Source organism: Cokeromyces recurvatus (assembly GCF_025118155.1).
Source record: "Cokeromyces recurvatus strain NRRL 2243 chromosome Unknown BX663scaffold_35, whole genome shotgun sequence".
NCBI classification, from domain to species: domain Eukaryota; kingdom Fungi; phylum Mucoromycota; class Mucoromycetes; order Mucorales; family Mucoraceae; genus Cokeromyces; species Cokeromyces recurvatus.
The window spans coordinates 186,356-206,443 of NW_026251421.1; the positions used below are offsets into that span (position 1 = coordinate 186,356).

General features: G+C 30.7%; 9 protein-coding genes across 9 annotated transcripts; 6 read left to right on the forward strand and 3 right to left on the reverse strand.

Moving 5' to 3' along the window:
• Window positions 1–1,280: 1,280 nt before the first annotated feature.
• Window positions 1,281–3,201, forward strand: BX663DRAFT_461122 (camp-dependent protein kinase 10; the record flags this gene model as incomplete). The annotated part of the gene is made up of 5 exons (XM_051523946.1): window positions 1,281–1,312; window positions 1,364–1,626; window positions 1,701–1,869; window positions 2,058–2,676; window positions 2,795–3,201. 5 exons carry the CDS (start codon window positions 1,281–1,283, stop codon window positions 2,918–2,920), a joined length of 1,209 nt encoding a protein of 402 aa, XP_051378906.1. The 3' UTR covers window positions 2,921–3,201.
• A 64-nt stretch (window positions 3,202–3,265) lies between these two features.
• Window positions 3,266–5,203, forward strand: BX663DRAFT_523252 (uncharacterized protein). Its single transcript, XM_051529495.1, has 5 exons — window positions 3,266–3,421; window positions 3,490–3,792; window positions 3,868–4,360; window positions 4,436–4,562; window positions 4,624–5,203. Exons 1-5 carry the CDS (start codon window positions 3,271–3,273, stop codon window positions 4,936–4,938), a joined length of 1,389 nt encoding a protein of 462 aa, XP_051378907.1. The 5' UTR covers window positions 3,266–3,270; the 3' UTR covers window positions 4,939–5,203.
• A 120-nt stretch (window positions 5,204–5,323) lies between these two features.
• Window positions 5,324–6,760, reverse strand: BX663DRAFT_523257 (Rhodanese-like domain-containing protein). Its single transcript, XM_051529496.1, has 4 exons — window positions 6,467–6,760; window positions 6,259–6,347; window positions 5,727–6,171; window positions 5,324–5,670 (listed from the first exon to the last, which is right to left on the reverse strand). The coding sequence occupies exons 1-4, from the start codon at window positions 6,726–6,728 to the stop codon at window positions 5,543–5,545; spliced, it is 924 nt and encodes a 307-aa protein (XP_051378908.1). The 5' UTR covers window positions 6,729–6,760; the 3' UTR covers window positions 5,324–5,542.
• Window positions 6,761–7,734: 974 nt separating this feature from the next.
• On the forward strand, window positions 7,735–8,917 carry BX663DRAFT_489692 (uncharacterized protein; the record flags this gene model as incomplete). Its single annotated transcript, XM_051524916.1, has 5 exons — window positions 7,735–7,837; window positions 8,011–8,083; window positions 8,145–8,175; window positions 8,755–8,763; window positions 8,807–8,917. 5 exons carry the CDS (start codon window positions 7,735–7,737, stop codon window positions 8,915–8,917), a joined length of 327 nt encoding a protein of 108 aa, XP_051378909.1.
• Window positions 8,918–10,099: 1,182 nt separating this feature from the next.
• BX663DRAFT_523266 (uncharacterized protein) lies at window positions 10,100–11,054 on the forward strand. Its single transcript, XM_051529498.1, is given in 5 exon segments — window positions 10,100–10,199; window positions 10,216–10,438; window positions 10,463–10,692; window positions 10,731–10,816; window positions 10,892–11,054. 3 exon segments carry the CDS (start codon window positions 10,330–10,332, stop codon window positions 10,800–10,802), a joined length of 411 nt encoding a protein of 136 aa, XP_051378910.1. The 5' UTR covers window positions 10,100–10,199; window positions 10,216–10,329; the 3' UTR covers window positions 10,803–10,816; window positions 10,892–11,054.
• Window positions 11,055–11,555: 501 nt separating this feature from the next.
• BX663DRAFT_523267 (Mycolic acid cyclopropane synthetase-domain-containing protein) lies at window positions 11,556–13,426 on the forward strand. Its single transcript, XM_051529499.1, has 3 exons — window positions 11,556–12,614; window positions 12,692–12,834; window positions 12,935–13,426. Exons 1-3 carry the CDS (start codon window positions 11,709–11,711, stop codon window positions 13,293–13,295), a joined length of 1,410 nt encoding a protein of 469 aa, XP_051378911.1. The 5' UTR covers window positions 11,556–11,708; the 3' UTR covers window positions 13,296–13,426.
• A 743-nt stretch (window positions 13,427–14,169) lies between these two features.
• On the reverse strand, window positions 14,170–16,651 carry BX663DRAFT_523270 (WD40-repeat-containing domain protein). Its single transcript, XM_051529500.1, has 6 exons — window positions 15,948–16,651; window positions 15,408–15,869; window positions 15,233–15,302; window positions 14,821–15,161; window positions 14,412–14,731; window positions 14,170–14,346 (listed from the first exon to the last, which is right to left on the reverse strand). The coding sequence occupies exons 1-5, from the start codon at window positions 16,558–16,560 to the stop codon at window positions 14,580–14,582; spliced, it is 1,638 nt and encodes a 545-aa protein (XP_051378912.1). The 5' UTR covers window positions 16,561–16,651; the 3' UTR covers window positions 14,170–14,346; window positions 14,412–14,579.
• A 43-nt stretch (window positions 16,652–16,694) lies between these two features.
• Window positions 16,695–17,768, reverse strand: BX663DRAFT_523273 (proteasome subunit beta type-6). Its single transcript, XM_051529501.1, has 6 exons — window positions 17,688–17,768; window positions 17,425–17,624; window positions 17,150–17,334; window positions 16,989–17,078; window positions 16,818–16,928; window positions 16,695–16,766 (listed from the first exon to the last, which is right to left on the reverse strand). Exons 1-6 carry the CDS (start codon window positions 17,718–17,720, stop codon window positions 16,750–16,752), a joined length of 636 nt encoding a protein of 211 aa, XP_051378913.1. The 5' UTR covers window positions 17,721–17,768; the 3' UTR covers window positions 16,695–16,749.
• A 1,432-nt stretch (window positions 17,769–19,200) lies between these two features.
• Window positions 19,201–19,842, forward strand: BX663DRAFT_228961 (uncharacterized protein). The gene is made up of 3 exons (XM_051521805.1): window positions 19,201–19,433; window positions 19,505–19,584; window positions 19,697–19,842. Exons 1-3 carry the CDS (start codon window positions 19,241–19,243, stop codon window positions 19,808–19,810), a joined length of 387 nt encoding a protein of 128 aa, XP_051378914.1. The 5' UTR covers window positions 19,201–19,240; the 3' UTR covers window positions 19,811–19,842.
• Window positions 19,843–20,088: the final 246 nt, after the last annotated feature.

The window sequence follows — 20,088 nt, forward strand, 5'->3', positions numbered from 1 at the left end:
AGACATCCTAACAGAGCTTTGTTAACAATAAATCATTAAACCCATTAGCTTGCTAGTTCGTAGATAATAGAAAAGTACTATTTAAACGATAAAATACAACAAGTACATTTGAATGATATATAGTTTTACTATCTATTATTACTCATTCATGATATAATATAGACTACATGAAGAGTAAGCTCTATATGATTCAAATCAAACTTGTAATTATTTTTTTTTTCTTTTCCAATCATTCTCGTTGAAAATTATCCCTTTTGTCTTATGTTTAATATCATATTTGAATTGAGTATTAGCAGTAATAAATGTAGTAGAAAATCTATTTTTTTTTCCTTGAAGACTATATCATATTGATGTAGGATATAACTAGGTCAAAAGGTAATTTTCCCTCAAAGACAATAAAATATACCTAAACTTGAATACAACATTCAAGTTCTGATGACATAAGCATTCTTGATTGTTTTTGTAGTCATTGAGCGTCATAGTCTTCAACTATTTGTGCTGGCATATGTGTACCTAATACAAACACTTTTTTATTATTATTATTAAATCCAAGCATAAAACTACTCTTAAAATAAAATAGCATTTTGCTCTCAATATTGTTCTACTATGATATTTTCTGACTGTTAACATATATAAACTTCTCAAAAGGTAACATTAAAGGCACAAGCTTGAATATCTCGTAACTATCAAATAAGCAAAACTGCTTTTTTGAATTATTCAAATTACTCTTTTGTCTTTGATTGACTCATTAAACATTCTTTCCAGGATAAAGATAAAGTCTAGTTTTTTTTTTTTTTTTTGTTATTCTTCAACTTTTACTCAAATTAAAACCAAAGTATAATATTACTAAACTTGTTCAATGTATTTTGACCTTTAACACGACAATTATTTCACATGTTTTAAAAAGAAGCTTAAAGGAACAACTCTTAATAAACAAAAAAAAAAAAAGAAGACATTGTAAAATGCTCTGTTATATAAAAGCAATACTTCTATAAAGTGATGATGAATATTTATAAGAAGCTACTACATTAGTTATTGCACGATATACTGTTATAAATGGAATAGTTCTATATTAAAAAAAAAAGCCTTACGCTTGACTACTATAAATGCATTAATAAGTTAAATAAAGGTTTAAAAACCTGTATCCAAATGCGGAATTGAAATTTGGAAAAAAAAAAGTCCCTGTGCAATCAAAATCATGTGTTGTATATATATTAGTTATTCGATAGAAGTTTTGCTCTTTGTATGGTCCCCAACTCTTTTTTCCTTTTATTCATGAAATGCCTTTAAAATTTGTGTCTAATTTTGTATCGTCACTTGTATTTAGTCAGAAAAAAGAGAAACAATTAAAAGCTACAGAAAGCTTAACTATATTATCAAACAAGGAAATATTCACTTCGCAAAAATCATCTTCTTCGTTAGTTTCTTTTAGTCCAACAATTACTATTCAAAGCTTCTTATGGACTAATAAAAAGGATGACCAAAAAAGTGACATTACAGCAACTTCTGTATCTTCAGAATGGACAGCACATCAAGAACAGCTTTCGTATTGGCAAAATCAGCCTTCATTATTTAATTCTTTACCAATAATGTGTATTAAAGACTTCGAATTAATAGAAACACTAGGTTTGTTACATAAACAAAAAAAAAAAAAAAGAAAAGAATCTTATTTTTTTTAACTCATTCTATTTTATTTAAAGGTACAGGGACCTTTGGTAGAGTCTGGTTAACAAAACAAAAAAATACAAATAAATACTATGCTGTCAAAGTTTTAAAAAAAATAGACATTGTAAAATTAAAACAGGTTGAACATATCAATTCAGAAAGACAGATATTATCAGAACTCAATTTCCCCTTTATAGTTCAATTGTAAGTTCTCAAATCATATTCTTACTACTTTCCTTATTCATATAAATATACATATATATATATATATATATATATATATGTATATGTCTATATGTGTATATGTATATGTATATGCATATGTATATGTATATGTGTATGTGTATATATGTATTTATTGATTGACATATGAAACTCAAGTTTGTAAATAGATACTGCACATTTCAGGATAATCGATCTATTTATATGCTTCAAGAATATGTGATTGGTGGAGAATTATTTCGTCATCTTCGAAAAGCAGGTCGATTCCCGAACGATACAGCTCGCTTCTATGCTGCACAAATCATTCTCGCTCTCGAATACCTTCATCATAAAAATATCATTTACCGAGACCTTAAACCCGAAAATATTCTGATAGATCATAGAGGTTATATCAAATTAACTGATTTTGGTTTTGCTAAACAAGTTCTTGATCGAACATGGACTCTATGTGGTACTCCCGAATATTTAGCACCCGAAATTATACAAAGTAAAGGACATAATAAATCAGTGGATTGGTGGTCTCTTGGGATTCTCATATTTGAAATGATGGCAGGTTATCCACCATTTTACGATGATAATCACTTTGGTATTTATGAAAGAATTTTGGGAGGTAAAATACATTATCCTGCTTATTTTGAGAGTTCAGCAAAGGATTTGTTAAAGAAGTTACTAGTCATTGATCGAACAAGAAGATTAGGTAATTTAAAAGGGGGTGCAGAAGATGTTAAAAGACACAAGTGGTTTCGTAATTCGGCAGATTGGTATGGATTATTAAATAAGACAATACGGGTAAATATATGTATATATATGGATAATGTATTATTATTATTATTATTTATTTCTTCTCAATACTTACATTTATATACATATGTATATATATATATATATATATATATATGTTTTAAAGGCACCAATAATACCTGCTTATTCAAATGAATACGATACAAGTAATTTTGAAAAGTATCCAGATGAGATAACATCACGAGAGGAGCCTAATGATGATCCTTTTCACGAACTATTTATTAATTTCTAATATGTATAATAGATATTCTTCACATGTATCATGTTTACGCATACATCTTTAATAATTTCGACATTCTAAGCATATATATTTTACAACTATACTACCACTACTACTACTACTATGTATTATTATTTTCGTTTCTGCATGACAACCAACTTGATGATCGTATACTAAATAAAACTTTATTTATTACTAAATATGGATAACAATGACGACTATGATACTATGCTAAACTAACTCCGCGTGATTTTAGTTAATAGTCAGTCGTGCATTAAAAAAAAAAGGTGCCTAATAAATACTCCTTTTTCTTTTTTTTTTTTTTTTTTTTTTTTTTTTTTCTTAAAAAAAATAAAACTAAAATGACACATACATCTTTAACACTAAATAATCTTGAAGAGAATTTGATTCATGATACAAAAATTAAAGTTGCTGCAGTTGATATTGATGGAATTCTAAGAGGAAAAATTATTCATAAAGATAAATTCTTGCAAGTAGCTAAGACTGGTTTTGGTACAAAGATTTATTTATTTATTTTATTAAAAACAAAATAAATTTATGTAACTTGTAATTTTGAATAGGCTTTTGTTCAGTTATATTTGGTTGGGATATTCAAGATATTAATTATACTACAACTTCTATTGAATTTGCTGGAAAGGATGCTCAATACTTTGACTTGATAGCCAAGATAGACTTAAGCTCTTATAGACGTATTCCTTGGGAAAATAATATACCCTTCTTTTTAGTTTCTCTTTATCATCCAGTTACCAATAAACCTCTTTATTGTTGTCCAAGAAACTTATTAAAAAGTGCTGTACAGGATTTTGAAGAATTAGGCCTTACACCTTATTGTGGGGTTGAATTTGAATTCTTTTGTTTCAAAGGTTTGGATACATGACCTAATTAAAACTATATTATTACTTGTTCATTTATTATTTTTTATTATTATTATTATTTAGAAACAACTGAAAGTCTAGCGAAAAAGGAGTTTAGTCCATTAACACCTCTTACCTTAGGTATGTGCGGTTATTCTCTATTAAGACCAAGTCAAAATCAAGACTTTTATTTGAATGCATTTGATTGGCTTCAACAGTTTAACATTGATATTGAAAGTTGGCATACAGAAACAGGACCTGGTGTCTTTGAGGCTGCCATTTTTTATAATGAAGCTAAAGAAGCTGGTGATCGTGCAACGCTCTTCAAGACAGCCATGAAACAGATTGGTTTGAAACACCATGTTATGCCATCCTTTATGGCTAAACCTTATACAGATCAACCCGGATGCTCAGGTCATATGCATTTTAGTTTGAAAGATAGGAGTGGGGATAATGTTTTTGCAGTAGGAGAGCCATCAGATTATGACGGTCTGACTCAAGCAGCTGTTTGGTTTTTAGCAGGTGTATTAAGAGGATTGCCGAGTATTTTAGCTATACTGGCACCTACAGTGAATAGGTAAATAGAGAGTATTCAACAATATATATATATATATATAAGGAAGAGGATTGTTAATATAGATATTTGTAAAAGCTATAAAAGATTGGTTGAAAATTATTGGGCACCTGTAAGTGTTTCTTGGGGTATAGACTCTCGACATACAGCAGTTCGTGTTATTGCTCCACCATCTGCTTCTGCAAATGCAACGCGTATGGAAATGGTATGTATATATTATATATATATATATATATTATAAGTATAAATCTATTATTTATGTATAGAGAGTTTCAGGAGCAGACATAAATCCTCATTTAGCTTTGGCAGCAGTATTAAAATGTGGATATTGGGGTATTAAAACGAAACAAGAATTACCAGTTGGACCTAGTCATACTCCAGATGAGGTGAAGCAGAATAAGAAATTAGCACGTACATTACAGGAGGCTATACAGGAGATGGAAAAGGAGGACTCAGTAGCACGGAAAGTATTGGGAAATGAGTTTATTAATCATTATGTGGGTACAAGAAAGCATGAATGGAATTTATGGCAAAATACTGTTACGGACTATGAGTTGAAACGTTATATGGAACTGATTTAGAGTATAGTAATATATATAAATATGTATATATTTATATGTACATACATGTTTATTAATTGTACACATTTATTTTTAATATGAAAGTCATTTATGCATGCATGCATGTATCTATTCACATATATATCTATATATGATATATTGCTTATTTTGATTTTAAAAGACTACATGTTTTCTTACTATGGCCATACTATATATAAAAGATAAAACTTTAATATACGCTTGTACTTTGTATTTTATTATTTTGTTTACTTGTCCGCAATGATCACTATTATAAAATGACAATATATACATGTTTTAAATAAAAAAAAAAAAAAGAAAAAGAAATGATTACATATGTGTACACACAATATTCTGTATAATTATGCTATCATTATATACCATTGTCCGCCAGATAAATCGACTGGCTTGATAGAATTAACAGGCATCGTTTAATAATATGGTTGAATAATAATAATAGTAATAAAATGAAGGTAATAATAAATTTGCATACTTCTTTTATATACACAGCAATCGCTGCTTTTGTTTTTTGTTTTTTTTTTTATGTTTCAAATGTATTTTTTGAAAATGGATAAACATGAAAGCTTATTTATAAAATCTTTCAAAATTAATCCTTAATAATGATTGCATCTTCCTTTGACGCATATTCAGTCCAACTACCATCGTAAACAGCTAAATGTTTAGCACCAATTCTTTCCAACGCTAAATAAAGAATAGAAGCAGTAATGCCACTTCCTATATCATCTATATTAGAGGTATGAAAGAATATAAATTGATATTATAAATTTTACCACAGCTTGTTATAATTTCCTTTGAAAGATCAACTCCTTTTCCTTCAAATGCTTGAAGTAATTGATCATTATCTAACATTTCGCCTGTTGCTGTATTTATAACTTCGTTAAATGGGATGCTAATAGAGCCCGGCATATGTCCAGAGCTCAAACCTTCGCGTGGCTCAGGTGCTTCACCTGTAAAACGAGGATAGGGACGTGCGTCTAGAATCTGTGCTCTCATTCCGTCCTTATAATTCATTGTTGTTGTCAATTCTTCTTGTAATACTGCACGTCCAGTGGCTAATACAGTTTGATAATCGCGTACAAGATTCTTGTTGATCTTTGGTACTAAATAGTGTTTAGGTTCAACAGCTGAAGGTTTGCCTCTTTCGATTGAGCCACCTATTTTTTCCCATAGAGGCAATCCGCCGTTCAAGACAGAAACTGTATCATGTCCAAAAGCCTTTTATTTTTTAAAAATAGAATGTAAAATTTACATCTTTTTTTTTTATTTTATTTTTTTTTTTATTTTTATTTTTTTTTCTTGTACCTTAAATGTCCAATAGACTCTACAAGCAGAAAATACTCCAGCTGTATCATACACAACAACATGATCATCCTGACTAATACCCATATTACCTGAACATATATATAAAAATATTCATATACTTAAAGTAATTTCACATACACACACACACTCTCTCTCTCTCTTTCTCTTTCCTTTTTTTTTCTTTTTTATTATTGTTTGCATATTTTACCAATAGCTTCAGCAAAGACCGCAGGAGGAGGGAGCATATGAGGAAGATCAACTGAGGTATCCTTAATTGTATCAATACCAAAGAATTGACTGCCTGGAATTCTTTTTTCCAAATATTCTTTATAGGGATCTCGATGTGCATTTGGCATGTGCCATGAACCATCTAATATTTTGACGGTGCCCATTGCTGATTTCAACTCATTAGGCGTCATTAAACTTCCGTACATGCGTTTCTGTGGTGTCATTCCTATACATACATACATACATATATATATATATATAAGATACACAAAAAGGATTATTTAAAATAAACTATGTTTATACCTTTTTTAAAAATAGTTGTTGGTAGCTGCTTAAACATTTTTTTTCTTTTTCTTTTTTTTTTTTAAAAAAAAAAAATCAAAAAAGAAAGATAGGATAGCTTTTAAGGTTAAGCTTTTTATATATAATTGTTAATTGTTGTTCCTCGCTTGATGACGTTACATAAAATTATATTCACTCGATATTAGACAGTAATAAAATGCCTTCCAGTACTGATTAAGCCAAAAAGGCCAAACATAAAATGTAGGATTCTATAGTCTAGTATGAACCATATTTCCATCCTTTTTTTTTTAAAAAAAAAAACCCCTCATTTATTATACTGCTTTCAGAGGGAGACGGCTCTATTAAGGAAGTATCACCACTTCATATTCAGTATGAAAGTAATGAGACAACAATAATTAACGCTACCTCTTTTGAAGACACATATTCGGCATCTAATAATGTCGAATCTATTCTAACATAATATTACTTATATCCTGATCCTGTTAAGCTTAGTTGATAGATATTCATATTTATATACTTCACCAAATATATATATAACTAGAAGCAGAACCAGTAATTTTAAACTGGCTTCCTACTATAAAAAGAGATCAAAAAATTGAACAAAAATTCTATATGACACCTATAACCACTTAATCAATAGATGAAAAGGCAATAATCTAATATCCCATTAGCACCACCAACATTACAATAACAACAGACAAACAAACAAACGATAAAAAAAAAGGTTTATATTTTCTTCCACATTTTATAATCTGTATTAAGGAAACTGAATCCTAAAAATCACTCGCAATTATTTGTGGATCACCTAATAATTGATATCCTTTTTCAAGTCTCACTTGCTATGACGATTTCAGCATTGTTTGTATCTATATCTTCATTATTAGAATTTGTTCCGAATGCATACTAGATAGGTGTCTTTGTTGTAGCTGTCTTGAATTCTACCATATGTGTCCATACATAGCCAGTTGGCTAGTTCTCATGATCCCCAAGCACACCTTAATACCTCATAATAGCTGGGATTGGAGAGCTATCAAATTGCTATGTCTATGTATGTTTTCACATATCTTTTACCTAGCAAAATTGGAAGATAATGCCCGATATGTCAAATACTGCAACTAGTGTAAAGTTATATAAGATATGCTCAGATATTTTGTGGTCATCATTTTATTTCATTTTACCTATTACTAGGACTTACTTTGCAACTACAACATTTTTTATAAGCTGATCATCTAGTCTTGATAGAAGCAGATGGTATTTATGCAGCAGTATTACTTTTTGGTATCTTCTTGACTATGTAAGTCACTAAATAATTCTTTATATTGATATCATATTGAATTTGCATCTAAATTGCGTAGAATGGTGTCTTTATTCATATTTTCTTTGAAAGTAAGTGCTATAATTCGAGAAAATCTTGGCGAAGCATTTGAAGAAGTAGCTGAATTCTCTCTCTCTCTATATATATATATGTGTGTGTGTGAATATACATATACATATTGATATGCCTCTATTGAAAGCAAATAGTCTATGTGTTGATCTAGTTTTGACACTTTTATCAATAACTACCTTTTTTTTTTATTCTTATAATTCAAATAAAAAATTTATAATAATATCTCTCCTATGAAATATTCAATTAAAGAAAAAACTTCCAATGCACTCAATAGTGATGTTTTCTTTTATTTACTATTGAGTAAAAATGCTTTGATTGTAATTAAAGAAATTTAAAGATTATACTCCAGGGCTTAGTGAATAAAGAATCCTTAAAATAATTATACATATTTACCAGTCAGCATAAAATTTTTGCACGCATCTTGCTTAATTCTATTTAACAAAGGATACTTTATATGTAGTTCTATTATCATTAAAGCTTATACATGTTTTGGCAAATATTCCTAACAGTTTATATAAAAATTAAACGCTTTAAATATACGTACAAGATTTTTTTTCACCTCTTCTTATTCTTCAAAGGTATATGAAGTAAGCATTACTTTCTTTTTTTTTTCGGTTATTACAATCAAAGAAACTAGGTTGGGTCAATGAGAAAAAATTTGATCGTTTCAAAGTTGGATTGGGACACCAATATGAAAGTGGGACACTGATACAAAAGTGGGATATATTGAGACACGCTTAGTTTTTGGGCGAATGTATAAACAAGAAGCTATAATCTTGTTCCATTTAACAAGAAAGGTCACTAATAGACTATCAGACTACTATGATGATCATCCAGATTAGGATATGATTCACCTAACTTGAATGATCCCGGAACGAACAATCCTCATGGAGAATATCCCAGATTCGAATTACTTAGGACAATAAGGAGCATTTCTGTGAGTTTGATGGAGTGAGTGAACTATCGTTTTTGAAATAATAAAGCCAAGTAAAGTAATTCGGATACGTAGAATATAGGGTTTTTATTATTCGTAAGAAAGAAAGACCTAGAGCCACCAGGTCTTGGTTAAAATCGTTATTTATACTCTGTAATATTGGGCTCCGTATGTAGTCCAGGTACCAATGTTATGATAATAGTGGATCAGAAAACCGACAATTTCATATGATTATATTCATACAAGTAACAAATAGCGACAGATGTATATAAAGAAGATCATCTTGGATCAATAAAGTCCTTCAGTTAGTTTACATTGAATAAACACTCACACAAGCATCTAGATTAACCCACTGCTTTTGTTTTTTCTTATATCTTTTTTATCTACCGATTCTACAGAATGAAAACTTAAATGACATCCCCTTTCTCCTATTTTATTGTCATTTATGCTGATACCCATCAATTATTGGTCGAGGCTGTACCAAAACTGACTCATAAAAAAAACTATACGACTTTGCTGCTTTAATTGTTGGTCAAGGAAAGAATGCTGATGCCGAGATCACTGAAGCTTTCTTACAATTTAGTAATGACATGGGAGAAGATTTTAATAGGTAACAACAGTTCCCCAACATTCAGTATAGCACACTAATCTCAATAGTCATGCATAGCTTTGAGACGCTCATAGAGAATCATGTTGGAACCAACTTCAAACCAAAAACGTTGCGCTATCTCTTTACGAGGCTTTCTGACACAACTGAATTTCCAGACCTCCCTTTCCGAACTGGTGTCAAACGCGACCTAGCTGAGCAGGTATACAATGCTATTTGTACCAATCAAGAAGTAATTTACCCTGCTAATATGGAAGTTGCCGACACTCACAAAACCTCAATCAACAACAATCTTATTGATGAATGCCGCCAAAGATTACATGGCTTGAACCTAACTGATACAAATTACTATGCTATACCTCACTTGTATTTGCCGTGGTTATACCATGTTTTAGAAAGAATGGAGCAGCAAGTCATCATTTGTGAGCCAATGTTGACGCACGCCGTCTGATTTCTAATACATCATCAACAAGGACGTGTAAATGAGACCTGTTCAATGAAGCTTTGCGTTATATATTTCGGAACTTTGAGGCAATTAGAGGCTATTACACAACCGGATTGAAAAAGCTCAAATATTACAGCTATAGAAACAAGCAAAAAGTATTGACCGAAATGTATAAACGGTTGTTTACAGGTAGCAGAAAATACCAAGAAGGCAATCCTGATATACAACAAGCAAATCAGCAAAAGTGGAAACCATTAGCCCCTAGTGACAATGCCGGTGAAGCTGGAAAGCCTACTGTAGTGGCGTTTCGTTCTGCTCAGTTCAGTGAGCTTCGTGGGAATGTACCTTCTCCAACAAAGGTATTCAGAAAAGCCCTGCTAAATTATGTCAAATCAACCAGACGCAATCAGCCAAATTCAAGAAAGTACATCGTTATGATTGATGAGTATTTCACAAGTCAAATATGTCCCAGATGTCATACAAGAAGTACTTCCAACCAACGTGATAACTCCAATATGATGATCCATCCAGTTCTCAACTGTCAAACTTGTAATACTCGATGGAACAGAGATCACATGGCGAGTCTCAACATACGCTCTATCTTTTTGTATATGGCTGCCAACGACAACAATCGACCTGAAGAGTTTCGACAGGGTAAGCTATCTTGATATTAATATAGATTTCATTACTTCATATACTAACAACAATATTATTATTTGTGGAAAAATAGCCTGAACAATTGAATAACATTATGTCCTGTATAGCAGCAAGACACCCTATATTTACAGGTAAGTTGACCTATTGAATAAAAGTTTTCATTCACCCAAAAATTAAAAGTATCTTCATATGTCCCATTTCCGTATCGCTGTCCTACTTTCGTGTCTCTGTCCCAATTCAATTTTGAAACGACCAAATTTTTTCTCATTGGCCCAACCTAGTTTCTTCAACTGTAGGAAGAACACAAGTGAAACTATAAAATATATTGAAGAAAAATGGGCTTGGCTATATTAAAAATATACTTTTTTTTATTTTTATTTTTATACACATATTAATTCGATCCTATTAAACTTTTATAATTTCCATCTTTTTTTAGCAAGTCTTTTTTTTTTCTTTTTTTTTTAATAAACTATACATATTATTATCGTAGTCCTACTGGAATTTGTACAGCCTCTTTTTTTTTTATCGTTATTTATGTTTATTTTTATTTTTTTTTGCGGATATAAAATGTTTTGAAAGTCAAAACCACGAAAACCACTTGTAATAACGATTGACATGTCGCACAATAAACTAAAATTAAAAGGAACCTCTACTTTTATTTTCATTTATTTTCTTCTTGTTTATCTTTATTTTTAAAAGGTAGGTTTAAAAAAAAAAGCGTGTCTATACATGTTAAGGGGATTAAAGTGATAGCTTCTATTTTTTATACAAAATAATATGTGGAGAAATTATTATTATTATTATTGTTATTTTAAAGAACAGCTTTTTATTTTATTTTATTTTATTTTATTATTGTTTGTATTGTCTCATTTCAACATTTAAACTGTAGATGACAAATTCGTTTAAACCGACAACTTGGGCTAGTATTCATAATGCTACGTTGCCTGCTGAAGGAGCAGGTAATCAAACATTTGATAATCGTATCTTGGTAGGTGCTGCATTAGGTATCCCTGCTTTTTTAGCCTTCAGTTTAGGACTTCCATTTTGGGCTTTCTTAGTTTTAACAGTAGTCCTCTTTTTACCTATCTTGGCTTGCACTCTTTATTTATTTTCACGTTTTGCTCCTCGTTATCGTAATTCTATTCCACTTCCTGGTAAACCTATTGAACATTATTTAACCTTCCACGACCCTGAGCTTAAAAACCGATACAGGGGACGTAATAAGATTCCTATGGAAACTTTCTTTGAAGCTTATTTCGTTGGTAAAGTAGACTTTAACGGAGATCCACTTGAGATCATGGAACTTCGTCATGACTGGGCAGCCTTCCAATTCACATATGGTCAATTCAAGTTCTTTTTAACTCAATGGTTACCTGAAACCTTTTGGCACTCTCGCGAACAAGACGAAAATCAAGTCCGTGATCATTATGATCGTGGTAATGACTTTTATGAAGCATTTTTAGGTCCTCTTATGGTATATACCTCAGGTATCATCTCTGACCCCACTAAACGTGAAACATTAGAGGAGATGCAGGAAAATAAAATGAAATTGATTTGTGAGAAGCTTCATTTGAAGGAAGGTGAACGACATTTGGATATTGGATGTGGATGGGGTACTTTAGTGGCTTATGCTGCTAAGGAATACAAGAGTCAATCTACAGGTGTTACATTGGCTCGTAATCAGGTAGCCTTTGGTGAAAACCGTATTAAGGATTGGGGAGTTCAAGACAATGCTAATTTACTCTGTATGGATTATCGTGATATTCCCAAGAATCAAAAATACAATAAGATTACGGTAAGATATGATGACTTTTTTTATTTTTGCATTATTTGTATAAATATATGTATTTATATCTTTCTTGTTTTATATAGGCAGTAGAAATGGCTGAACATGTTGGTCTTCGTCGTTTCCAAACTTTCCTTCAAGAAATTCGTGAACTTCTTGAAGATGATGGCCTTTTCTATATGCAAGTTGCTGGTTTAAGAGCTACATGGCAATATGAGGATTTCATTTGGTATATAATTTGATGATATACATATATGTATAAGAAGCTAATTATTATTTATTTATTTTATTTTCATTTTTATTTTTTTTTTATTCTCTTTTTATAATAGGGGTCTTTTTATGGCCAAGTATATTTTCCCTGGTGCTGATGCTTCCACTCCCTTATATTGGTACATTAAACAATTAGAAACTGCTGGTTTTGAAATTCACAATGTAGATACAGTAGGCGTTCATTATTCCGCCACACTTGAAAGATGGTATGAAAACTGGATGAAAAATAAGGATGCCATGAAGGCTAAATATGGAGAAAAGTTAGTTCGTATTTGGGAAATTTTCCTTTCTTGGTCTGTCATTTCTTCACGTCAAGGTAGTGCCACTTGTTTCCAAATTACTGCTAACAAGAATCGTAATTCATTTGACCGTGCTGCTTTAATTTGTAACCGTACTAATCCTACTGCTTGGACCAAATAAATTGATATCCATCAAATCAACGCTTTTTTTTTTTCTTTGGACTCGGTTAAAACATTGTTATGAAAAGGAAAAAAGAAAAAGAAAAACTGTTCAAATTTTTTAAATAAAAAAAAAAAATAGATAAATTATAATACCTTTTTCGAGCTCTCTTTATTAAAAGTTGAGTAATGTATACACTTGGATTATTATTCAGTACTCTTAACAACTCAATCTTTTTTACAGGAAACAGCAAAGGTTATATAAAGCACAATACAGCAATATTAATTATGTTAAAATTTAGTAAACTTCAGCTTGATTTTCAACATCCTGATATGACTATGTTTGTTAAAGTATTGAAGTAATAGTTGCATGGTAATTGACAGGAAAGAGGCTTTGTGTGTGTGTATGTATGTCTCTTAAAGACTTTCTTAGATAAAAATACATTTCAAAAGTAGGTTAATACATAGGTAGTAAATAGTCCATTAAGAAGATTATTCTTATTGTTCGCGACACTATCTTTTTTTTTTATTTTCTTTATATATACATATATACATGAATATTTATATGTTTTCCGTTATTCATTCTTATTCGACTTTCTCTTACATAACCCTATAGTCTCGTATTTCTTTAACTTTGATGATTTATTAAATATTTCATATATGCATATACATATTTTTTGGAGGACTGCTTGTAATAATAATCATTAGATTCTTTAGAATACTAATTGTACTTCAAATCTATTTTTCTACTCATAATTAAGAAGAATTGCTAAAAATGATGATTAAAGGATAATACAAAATATTATCTTTTCCAAGAATATGAATCAGGTTATTATACTCAGTAGTGAAAAAAAAAACCTATTAAATCGAACATGTTATACAGACATTATACTCCATGAAAATAACAGTAGTTTTTATTATTATTATTATTATTATTAGACAAAACTAGATATGTATATTTAAACAGTCCAAACAAAGATAGTGTTATCATTGTTCACAGCTACAATCGTGCTAGTATCACTAGAATACGTTAAATCTCGAATGAGTTCAGCAGATGAAGGATGTGATAAAATCTAGTAGAAATAGAGTAGAGTAAATATCAAGGAAATATAAATATTTAAAATGATCAATAACTCACTCTTGTTGGTGGAAACTGTTCTTTGCTGTTATCAGGTAATGTTTTACTCTTTTTACCATCACCAATGTTATAAATGCGGATTTGACCATCATAGTCACCTGCAATCAATACCTTTTGCCCCACTGCTACCAAGTCAATATAATTTGTACATTCTATTCATAGTTTATATCATATATTACCTTTTTCAATTACTTTATATTTTAAACCTGTACATTCAGCAGACTCGGGCCATTCTAAGGATATGTCAATACTAGCATCATCCTTTGTACTCTTTTTAGGATCCCATATAATTATTTCCATATCATCTGAAGCACGAGAAACTAATTTTAAAAGCAATAAAATAGTGTGTGTGTGTATAAAATAAATAAATAAAAAAAAAGTAGTTGAAAAAGTGTTATTATTATCTTACCTATCTTATTATATAAATGATGCTTTTCATTTCCATCTTGGCCTAATATACAAATATCATCAAGGTATCCTTCGTGCCATTCGTCACCTGTAGGGTATACCGTCATAGGTGATAAACTTGCAATTGCACCACCAGATGCCCATTTATCTCCATTCTCAGACGCTTCTTTGTCTCTAAACTCTTGTGTCTTGGCTTTGAATGCTTGGATATGTCTTTTAGTGATCGTGTATCGTATTAAATCGCCATTATCACACCCTACCATAAGGGTAGAAAGGTCATGTGAGATACTTATTGAAGTTGGGTTGCCTAATCGTTGAGGAATATTAAACCTTGCCAAACAGCTTTTTTTTTTAATAAAGAAAAAGGATCAAAAGTTAGTATTTTGCCAAAGCATAAATTAATATTAACTTACGCAGAGTCATCTGTTTTACTTGTAGGTGATCCAATATCCCATAAACGAACAGTTCGATCAGCCGATGCGCCTGATAAATGTAAAATAAGTCAATATTTTCTCCTATATAACTATATATATATATATATATGTGTGTGTGTGTGTGTTTATGTGAGTGTGTTTTCTTATACTTTACTAAATAACCATCGAGGTTCAGCTTTAGCAAATGTTAAGGCTAAAACAGCCTTACGATGTCCAAATAGATAACGATAACATTCATTTTGCAAAGGATTTAATAATTTGATAGAACCCAATCGACCTGCTACTGCCAATATATTGCAGCCAGGATCATCCTCTGTCGCTTGTTCATTCAATAATTCCTTACCCTGCAATGTAGTCCAAGACATACAATAAAAGACTTCTTGCATTTCTGAATGTGTGTATTTTTTTATATAACGTCCTTGTTCTGTATCCAAAAAGAGAACGCTATAAGAGCCTGCAATGGCTACAGTTTGTGTTGATATATCGTCACTATGTCGAATAGGTTCAAATTCACAACACCAAATATCTTTACTATCCTCTAAATCTCCTTTCTCTCTTACTGGTATGTTGATCTCAGTATGACCCTTTATTACAAGCTTTAGTTGATAAATAGCATCTTTTTTTTTTTTTTATAAAAAAAATAGGTTTGTTAATTAAGCATGTCAACTATCTGTTATGTGTATAGGCTAGGTACCTAATATGGGTAATGATTGACGTTTCATGATCTTTTTTGATGTCTCTGATCTTGCCTCATCTGTAGTACGTTTCCGTCTTTGTACAGTTGTTGTATTTGGAGTTCGACCTCTCTTTTTAGGTTTAGCAGTTTCATCACTCGTTGTTATATCTTTGGCATTCACATTTGATTGAGGTCTTAATAACTGGGATAATGGTATTGAATCAGTTGATGCTGTGCTGGATCCTGAATGATAATTGGATTTATTTGGTGGTAAAAGATTTTCATACATGTCACGGACCAACATTTTCTTGGAACTTGAAGTACTTTCAATCGATGACTCTCTATTCTTAATAACTGGAGAAGAAGAAAATCGAGCATTAGCAGGATTAGGAAGCTTTGTTGAAGTTGTATTAGATATGGATGGACTAGCAGATCTTATTGTTGTTACATCATCATGTGCACGATTAGGAATACTTGGTAAAGTATTAGATGCTGGCATGCTACGAGCACGATTAGGAGTTCTCGGTGATGTATTAGGCTGCTTCTTAGGTCTGCCTCGTGTAGCTGTTTTAGTTGTGGAAGAAGAAGAAGAGCTTGCTCCTAAAAGCGCTTTTGTATATGTCCAACCCATTTAAGAATTTTTTTTTTTATATTTATACAATAAATGATTAAAAAAAAGGAAGTAAGTGAATATTTTTTTTCCATAAAATTTATCATCATTGACAACAATAACAAAAAAAAAAAAAAAAAAAAAAAAAAAAAAGATTCACAGCTTTTACAAATAAATTTTTATTAAAGTTATTTTTATATACTTTGCAATTTATCCTTCCCAATGAACTAAAGTAATAAATTGTTAGTTATGAAAATAAAGAGATCATTCATACTTACCTGGTAATTCATTTCCGGGAATAAACTTTCTTTCTACGCCATCTTTTGTAATAACTGCCAAACGAATAACACCACCAGAAGATCCATCACGAGACATTGCTAATGCCAAAGCTATTTCTCATAATAATAAGTTTCTAAAATTCATATACTTTTTTTTTTTATGAAACTTACAATTCTTGACAAAGTTTTCACATTCTTCACGTGTCATGTCATCCTTATAATTAGCATCACAATAACCGTAAATATAAGTTGATCCAGAACCTAATATATGTATGTCATATATGTATATATAAGTAAATTTTATCATAACAATATGTATATATAAAAGTTACCTCCAATGGCAAAAGGTGCTTTATGTAGAGAACCACCAAGAGGAATATTATATACTGAAGGTCCATCCTTCTTATCCCAACCAGCAACAATAATACCAGCTGTTAAATTATCTTTATTTTGATAACATAATTCTTGGAATAAAGCTGAAGCTGTACGAACTGTAGGTGCTTCATTTTCCTGAACACTTTTTTTTTTGTTTTAAAAAAAAAAAAAAAAAGTTGAATAATGAATACAGTGAAAATCAACATTCATCCATGGACTAAAACACACTTACGTGTACATTTGAAGATAATAATGAACAATATCAGCAATAGCTTGTGTATCTGCAGCAGATCCAGATCGACAACAGTAAATAGTGTCATGAACTTTAGTTAATTTATCTGTAACTCTGTTAGCAATGTAGGCGCCTGTTGTTGTACGTGAATCAGCACCGAGAATGACACCGTCTTTATAAGCTACTGCCATAATGGAAGTCTATTTATAAAATAACAAAGTCAATTACTTTGATTGAATCAAATTGTTATAAATTGACATTACACCAAGATTAACTTCTCCTTTCTTCAAACTCATTATGTGTATTTTATGTTATTTTTATATAATAAAGAGAGATTGAAATCTTTATATATCAATATGCCTTCAATTCCCAATTATATTTTGTAACTTTTTTTTTTTTTTTCTGTAACTTGTAAATCCGCTTTAAGATTACGCGTTTTTTTTTTCTTTACCGGAATAAACTGATGACATCAAGTTAGGAATTTTTATAATTCCGTCACCTTTTTTTTTTTTAATTGGAAAGCATTGTAAAAGCAATACGCTTATTTTATTTGTTAATAAAATTTAAACTCAATGAGCACTCTGATAAGCATATATGGGGGAAGTTCTTTCCTTCCTTTTTTTTTTCCAATTTTTTGGCAGTGAGCATGTAGCAATAAAACGTGTTGTATTGTCCGAGCTAGCTATAAAGATGTTATAAGAATAAAAATTCACCTAAAGGACAAGGGAAAGAGAAAGAAAGAGAAAAAAGTAAAATAATAGATATAAGATAATAAGGAAAAAGAGATAGAATGAAAAGGAAAGGAAACTAGGCCAGAGTAACCAGAGAGAGAGACTCACACTATTTCTTGAGTAACCAGCTCAACAGGAGGAGGAAAGTCATCATGGAAATAATGATCCAATTCATGTAAAATGGTGCAAAGGATAGGCCAGAGAATAAACCAGCTAAGGTAATCAGAGTTACGACGGGGTTTACGCCTTGGAAGAGCGAGCATATTGAGAAGAAAGGATCTTAGGTCATCAACTGTGAAAGGGAAATACAAGCGTTTGTGAATGTAAATGTTTATGCTACAGTATTTTCGAGTGAAATTGAGATTAGTAAGAAGTTTTAGATCAAAAAAAAAAAAATAATACCTGTAAAAATCTGAATTTTTCCGTTAAGAAGAAAAAAAAACCCCCTCTCTCTGTATTCGAGACGGTGATATAACAACATAAATTACTGGACTTGACAAAAAAGTAAAAGGACGACCGCGCCCACTGATTACTTGTAGTGAAATTGTAAAAATATTGTTTTTTTCTTTTGGAAGCACTCACATCAGGTTGCCATATCATTCCCCCACAACTTTGACAAGCGAGAATACTATGTAAATCTATGGTAGCTTGAGTGAAAAGTGTTTTGCTGCAAAAATGGCACGTCTAAATCGGAAAAAAAAAGAGCATTTACATAGTAGCTCTAACATATAAACTATGATAGATCCAAAAAAAAAATGAAAAGATTTTATTCCAAAACTTAATTCGAACAGACGAGTTTGTTGCAAATGTTGTTGCTGCTACCAAAGCTTTGCATTCTGTCAAATCTAATACATGTCAAGATATTTGATATACAATTGTTGTCTGAATCAATACACAGACAGACAGACAGAGAGACAGAAAAATATACTACTTATTTTTATACTGATTTTACTTTTCTATTTGAGCGTGTTCTTCTTCTCTAAATATGACGGAGTACAAAAAAATATGCTTTTTAATGTGTAACAAAAGTGAATTTCACTCTTCTTTTTCATTTACAAATTCATACCCACAATACAACACAATAAATGCCATATACGCCTTATACATTACAATCTATATTACTACCATCGACTTTTGATAATTCAACAGAGTTACAACAAAAATCACTTTCACCTAGATTAGTTAATAATTCATTCTTCTCGACCAAAAGACCCGTTTCTCCAACTAACAATGAAACATTGAATACATTAATTGATATAGAATCTGTAGCTGCTTGGGGTAAACGCAGCATTAAGAGGGGATAATTAATTACATGTATATAATTAATAATATTTTATGTATATATAAAGATAGTGATCTTTATTGCGGTACGCATGATGGACTTATATTACATTATTCACTAGAAGATAATAAGTCTTCACAGGATAAAGTAAGTTATTTTTTTTTAAAAAAAAGGGGGTGTATATGTATATATATAATGTACATTAGAGTCAATGTTGAAACAACTTCTAACATTAAAAAAAAAAAAAAAAAAAAAAAAGACATTAGCAACTCAATTAGAAAGTACAATTAATTTAGGTCTCGGTAAAAAACCTGTAGAGAAAATTTTGCTAATTCCTCAGGTTTCAAAAGCAGTTATACTTTGCGGTAAGTAACTGATAAATGCTTTTACATAAACGATATCGACAACAATAGCATAACAAATAAATAATAATAATAATAATTACTTATTTTAATTGTTATTATTATTATTATTATTATTAGATTCGACATTGTCTTTTTTTTCTCTACCATTCTTTGATCCCATCCCAACATCGTTAATTCAGTCCATTAAAGGCGTTACTTGCTGTTCACATGATATTAGTGAGGAAGGAAAAATAGGAGAGGACGGGACAGTTGAGCTATGCGTTGTAAAACGACGTACAATTCAGAT